Genomic DNA, 6,504 nt, shown 5'->3' on the forward strand with positions numbered 1-6,504 from the left:
AAAGAGGAAATTCTCTCTAAACTAGAAATAGTTTAGATAGAAATTTTAACTTTACTACAGTTGTTCCTATTTAGAGTATCGGATAAACTAACTTTTCAGTTAACGTTTTTTTTCTGCTATTTTTTTTTATCTTTTCTAAACTAAAAGGAACAATATATAAATATATAAATATTAGATATACGTTACAAAATACCTAAACTGTTTTGTTATTACAAATATGTATACATATAATGTGATATATATTAATATAATAGGGGTAAAGTATATCTTGTTCATATGAATATGTGCACACAACATATTGTTCACGATTACCAAATATATATTACGGCAATCGCATAGAATTCATATTGAAGGGAAGAAAAGGTTCAAAGGTACAATTCAGAACTACGTGTCATAAAAATGATTGATTACTTTAGTATAAATAAAGTGCTGCTTGAAATGATGTTATTATATATATAGTTTTTTATGAAATACACTTGTTTGAGTATAATTTAATTTCTAAGCATGCTCTGATAATATTGTAGATATAAATAGATATACTGGAGAATACAATGAACTCATTCTTCCCGTAATAAAAATACTTATGTATACGCGTATACGTTTTCTTCATGCGTATATGCGCATACGTATGTGTATATACACGAATATAAAAGTTATCTTATAACTTAGTCTTTAAACATCTTCATTAAATTGTAAGTGTGTAAGTATTCTAAACTACTCAAAATATAAGCTAGAGGTAACGACAATGATAGCTTGTACATGTGCTTATTTCTGTGAACAGAATTTCTGCGATATCAAATTTGTCTGTCCACTGTCTGGAACAACCTTAATGAGTTTGGGAGGCACAAAACTTTTGGTTGATTTCTGAAAATTCTATTAACTAATTTATACAGTTTAATGTTCTTTACCTTGCATTGTCTGCCTTCCATGTTGTTTCTAATGTAACCGGTATCTCGGATTATATCCTAACATGGTGAGTTAATTGCATTGTTGCAAGGTTCATTCTGTTTATTAATACGGCAAATTCAGCATGCTATTTTTTTTATCATTCCAATGATAGAAAACTTATTAAACTAAAATAATAATCCTATATAAAAATGAAAGCACTATGAGGGGTTGACAATCTTGGATATTATTTCTGTTTCTGCTGTATTAGAAGTTATTATGTTACAGCAATAAATATATACATTAGCATATGGAGTATTCTTTTTTGCAATTAGTATTTACTATAAAACGCAGCAATTCTTTGTTTAATTAACAATATGGAACCGATACTCGATAATGACAATCAATTAACTTTCAAATATCATACATTTTTTATTTATTAGAAAGATAGTTGTGTTAATATTTATTCAAAGTATTACTGCGTTTTTAACACAAGCCCTTGACCCCCAAAATCTGATTAGGACTGTTCCAGACGCAATGGTGGAGGTACTAACGTAGTTTTGAATATTATTTAATTCCCTGAATTTGATTTAATTGTTATTCATTTATATTTGATGACAGCAAACTTAAATAGATTTAGATGTAAACTTAATATTATTAAAGAGAAGATATGCACATTACATTTTATCATAACACATTGTCTGCGGCAGACCTAATCAGATATATATCCTTCATATAAATTTCTTAAGTATATTTCTTTTCTATATATATACTGTATATGTATATATTATCAAATCACAGTTCCTTATAAAAATATATATATAACATTATTTTATCGTTAAATGTATAATTAATAATTAATGTTAGCTTTGTATAAGCTTGTATATATATTTCCTTGGAATTAAGGATGTTATAAAGAAATGTATTATTTTGCGTATAAAAAAAAGAAAAAGAAATTCGTGTTAAACGATAATGGTTAAGGTGCAATTAAACGAAACTGTAATAAAAGCGCAATGTATTAGAATTAGATAATTGTGTATAAATGTACATAGGTAAGTATAAGATTCAGTTAAGTTATAAAACGAGCTACGCTAACAGGAAAATTATTTACTTCTTTAAAATTATTTAATACAAATTTAATTTATTTGAAGATAAACATAATATTTTATTTTTCAGGAAGGATTCAAAATAATAATATTAGGGTGCCTTTAAAACAATGGAATTCAGGAGTAAAACAAGATGGAATGGACGATGAAGCATCGTTGCTTACCGAATCTAATCCTATTTCTCCGCCTTTCGTCCGAGCTCCAATTGAAGATCGCTCGAAGTATGAAAAATTAGCTTTTAATGCTGATGAAATATCAAGCGATAGCGATAAGGATGTAGCCTTAGAACGAGTGAAGAAGAAAAAAAGAAGAGTTAAAAATGTATTGAGTAGGAAAAAAAAAGTGAATCAAGATATAAACAATACCAACGTAGAATATGAATCTGACGATTCGATAGGATCTGCTAGTGATTTAAAAGCAATAAATGATGAGGAGTGTAATCAAGAAAATGATGACGACGAACAAAAGAAAATAGATGAGACTATCTCAGAGAGTGTACGCACTTGTGGAAGTTCGGCGTATCATGCCGAATGTGAATCTGTTGCAACACATGAAGAAGAATATAGAATGAAAAAGCCAAAAAAACATCACCATACTCAACATCTACCGACAATCGATTCTGATCCTGTAGTAGGACATCAATATGGAGAAAAACCTTTATTATTAGATGATGAATTAGATCCTGAATCAAAACCAGAACAATCTCATGGAGATCCGTTTGTTGGTCTCCAGTATGGATCAAAACCTTTGTTATTAGATGGTAATAGTTCATCAGATGAAAACGATAAATTAAGATCATTAAGTAATAGTGTTTGGAAAATAGAAAACGATGTATTTGCACTTGCACCATTTCCAAGGTCTAGTAGCTCTAAAAAAAGTAGTGACAGTCGTGATAGCGGACGTAAACATTTTGGACAGAACAGTATTGGAAATTCTCCTCAAAATTCAAACTTGGTAACACCTATATCAAGTTCTCCAGTTACGTCTGAATTTTTAGGAAACGTAGAAAGTAAAACTCAAGCCGAATTATTATCTGTATTGCCTTCTACAAATTTCACAGATATAAATATGAGTAAGAATAATTACGAAATAGTAGACTTTGCTCATTCAGTTAAACAATCTCCGACCACTGCTCTTCTTTGTTCTAATACTAATGAACAGGAAGATATAGAAAAAGATCTGTTTGGATCTTCGCCTTTCAGCCCAAGTGGTTTTACAAATCCCTTCAACAATATGCAACAATATATAAACGTTGAAAAAACACACAATCAAACAATCTCTGCATTTATAAATTCACCTTCTTCTTATGCTAATTACGCTAATATCACTTCGCAATCTTATAAAACTCCAGATAATCATTGTACAGATAATTCACCAATTATTTCTAGTTCTAAACTTGGTGCCACTGTAACCAGTAATTCAGAAACATTGAATATGGAGTCTTCCAAAGATCTTTTTGGATCTGAACCTTTCGAAGAATTTGCTAACTTGCGAATGAGTGAACAGCAAAGGCCAACATCTCTACCATTATCGCAATCTCCAAACTTTGTGAAGAATTCATTAAATACCGTGTCAACATGTAACATATATTCATTAAACACTGTTCCAATAATACCAACAACATTACAGGCTTATACAACAGTGCAGCATACTACTACGATAGCAGTTCAGGCATTAGATAGCATTTCTAAATTAAGTATTACACCAGAATTAATTTCTACTATGTCTCCAGAACCTTTAGTTACAGATAATCCATCAAAGCATAAGAAGGATAAATCCAAGTCTGATAAATCAAAATACCATCTTATTAATGAGAACCATGGCGATGCCGTTAATGTTCTGCCTACTAAAATATCTCACAAAGTTAAATCTGCGGCACATAAAAAAAATCTCAAAATAAAAAAGGGCTCTGCAGCCACATCTGGTTTTAGTAACATGAGCTTCGAAGATTTTCCTAGTGACGACAATGACGAGAAACAAGTTAGAACGAAGGTAACACCTTTCGAAGTAATAAGAGAACCAGAAAAGAAATTTGGTTCCTTGAAAAGAAGAAGCAATCCTTTTACCTGAGAAGAAATACAGCTAACTAATAGCCAAGGTATTTATTACTAAAACAAGCAAGAAAAATATATATGATGCATTTTAATTAAATGTTAGTATTTTGAATGAAAATATAGTCTCGAAATAGTACGATGATTTGTATTACATTATAAATATGATTACATAACGTAATCCAAAATATGGTTAAAATGATTAAAGTTCTGAAAACAAAATATATATATATATATTCAATTCAATATACGTTGAATTTTTCTCAAAGGTTATATATATATATATCTTTTTATTTAAGTCTTATATTTTTTCACAAATCGGATAAGAAATATTTCATGTGATAGCAGCAGGTAGCTGCATATGTGTATACGATAAGGCATATGCAACAAGTATATACATATATTTATGCCTGACTGACAAATGGTGCGTTCTGTAAAGACGACTTATGCGAATTGGAAAATATTCATCCGTGTAACGTCATCTTTCAATTAATTTTTGCATTTCTAGAAGAATTGTACAGGCAAGTAGAAATAAGGAAGTAATAGGTCTTACATCATGTAAAAGTAATATATATATATATATATATATACGTAATATTAATTTATATGAAGGTATATATATATACATATACTTTCCAAAATGTTTTTTAGATAAAACCAAGTGGTTTAACTTGGCAGCTCGATACCAAAAAAAAAGGAAAAAAAGAAAACGAAAAAAAATTTGGTAGAGGAATTTCTCACGCATCTATTTTTGCAGCTAAACATTTTCACTACATTTATACTTGAAAAATTTGTAGATATCTATTAGTACGGTTTGCAAAAAATTAGTTGTTACGATACATCTTTTTTAAAAAAAAAACTTTTCTGTAAAGATGTTAGTTACATGTATACATGAATAAAATTATAAAATATATACAATTTTGTCGTAATATATACGACGAGAGTGTGTGCATTGTATAAAATAATATTTTTCACGATAGGAATTTATATAATAACATATATTCCTTTCGGTAAAAAAGAAAAATAAATATCGCTTACAAACTTCACAGTTTATAAAGGCGCAGATAATAGCACTAAGGACATTTCTATGAGGTCCTAATCAAAACTCTACAATATATGCGATGAAGTAATATTAGAAAAAAAAAAAGAAAAATATTTAAACTATATTTGTCTTCATTGGTTTGCCTAAAATATTGCCTTATTACGTAAGACTGAATTGTTGATTAACAGTCAGTAATAATAATTAGATGATATTAAATAAATAACTTTTAGTATGTGTCATTAATACTGTACTAATAATAATATTGTCTGATCGCTAATACAAATTATATTTGCACGTCTTTTGTATAAAGATCAATTTGTTTGAAGACCAAGATAAAATATACATGTACATTTTCTTCATATATTCTTATAATATCATAATCTTCATAATTCTTAGCAATATCAAAATATTTAAGATATTAAATTAGTTAAGAAAATGACATTGTTTGAACCGTATTGCTAATTTTTGCCTTATATGTATGTAGCGTATCCCATGCTTCTTGTTAACGACTTTCTTAACAATTGATATTTATAAATTAAAAATTGCTGATGAAAGCTTGGAAAAATTGCTATTTTTTAAGATAAGAATAATTAAAGGCTTCTAATATCTGCTCGCTTATTTATTCGAATATCATCCCTCGTTGCTAATACTGCGCCTTTAAAAAATATCTATTATATCTTCGAATGAAATTTAGTTAACTATTTAAAAAAAAGAAGACAATATAATAGAAATGTCTATAGCTAATATTTCTATATGCTGACATATATATAAATACACACATACACATAGGCATACATATGATGCAGTATAATGTAGATATTAACTCGTATATAATTAGGTGCCTTCATTTATTATGTAGCCATTCAAGCTTGTACTTTCTGCTGTTGTATAGAGTAAGATTACTGATATTATCAAACAAACTGAGTCAATTTTATGTCTACTAATGTAAGATTTAACGTCCGAAAATTGTTTTCCATTCAGTTCCTATACATTACTGCGAAACTTTTGCAACACAAACTCTTATTAAAATGTAAAGTTCTCAGAAAAGAAAAGAAAAAAAGAAATAATAGTAATAATAATATTAATAATAATAATAATAATAATAATAATAATAATAATAATAATAATAATAATAATAATAATAATAATAATAATAATNATAATAATAGAAATTAAATGTGCGAATGTATTTATCAATTTACTTTATATAAGAACAATTATGAATTTGAATACTATAGAAACTAATTATTTAAATCTGTATAAAAAAATATATACAAGATATCAGTAAAGAAAAATCTTTGAAATGCACAAATAATATGAGAAAATTTACGTTACGAATGATGTATACAAAATTATTTATAATAATCAAAAATATATAATTCATTAGATATTTTAAATAATATAACTCGAGTAATAGAAA

The 6,504-nt window shown here is 27.7% G+C and overlaps 1 protein-coding gene across 5 annotated transcripts in view; it reads left to right on the plus strand.

Moving 5' to 3' along the window:
- LOC106784652 (BMP-2-inducible protein kinase) overlaps positions 1-5,177 on the plus strand; it is a 12,574-nt gene extending 7,397 nt beyond the window's left edge. For all 5 annotated transcript variants that reach the window (XM_014744434.1, XM_014744436.1, XM_014744437.1 and 2 more), the window contains exon 13: positions 2,062-5,177. In XM_014744434.1, coding sequence (XP_014599920.1) covers positions 2,062-4,061 — 2,000 coding nt within the window. In that variant the 3' untranslated portion in view covers positions 4,062-5,177. The remainder of the gene's footprint in view (positions 1-2,061) is intronic.
- Positions 5,178-6,504: the final 1,327 nt, after the last annotated feature.

Source organism: Polistes canadensis, unplaced genomic scaffold (genome assembly GCF_001313835.1).
Source record: "Polistes canadensis isolate GaletaPanama2010 unplaced genomic scaffold, ASM131383v1 scaffold_38, whole genome shotgun sequence".
NCBI classification, from domain to species: domain Eukaryota; kingdom Metazoa; phylum Arthropoda; class Insecta; order Hymenoptera; family Vespidae; genus Polistes; species Polistes canadensis.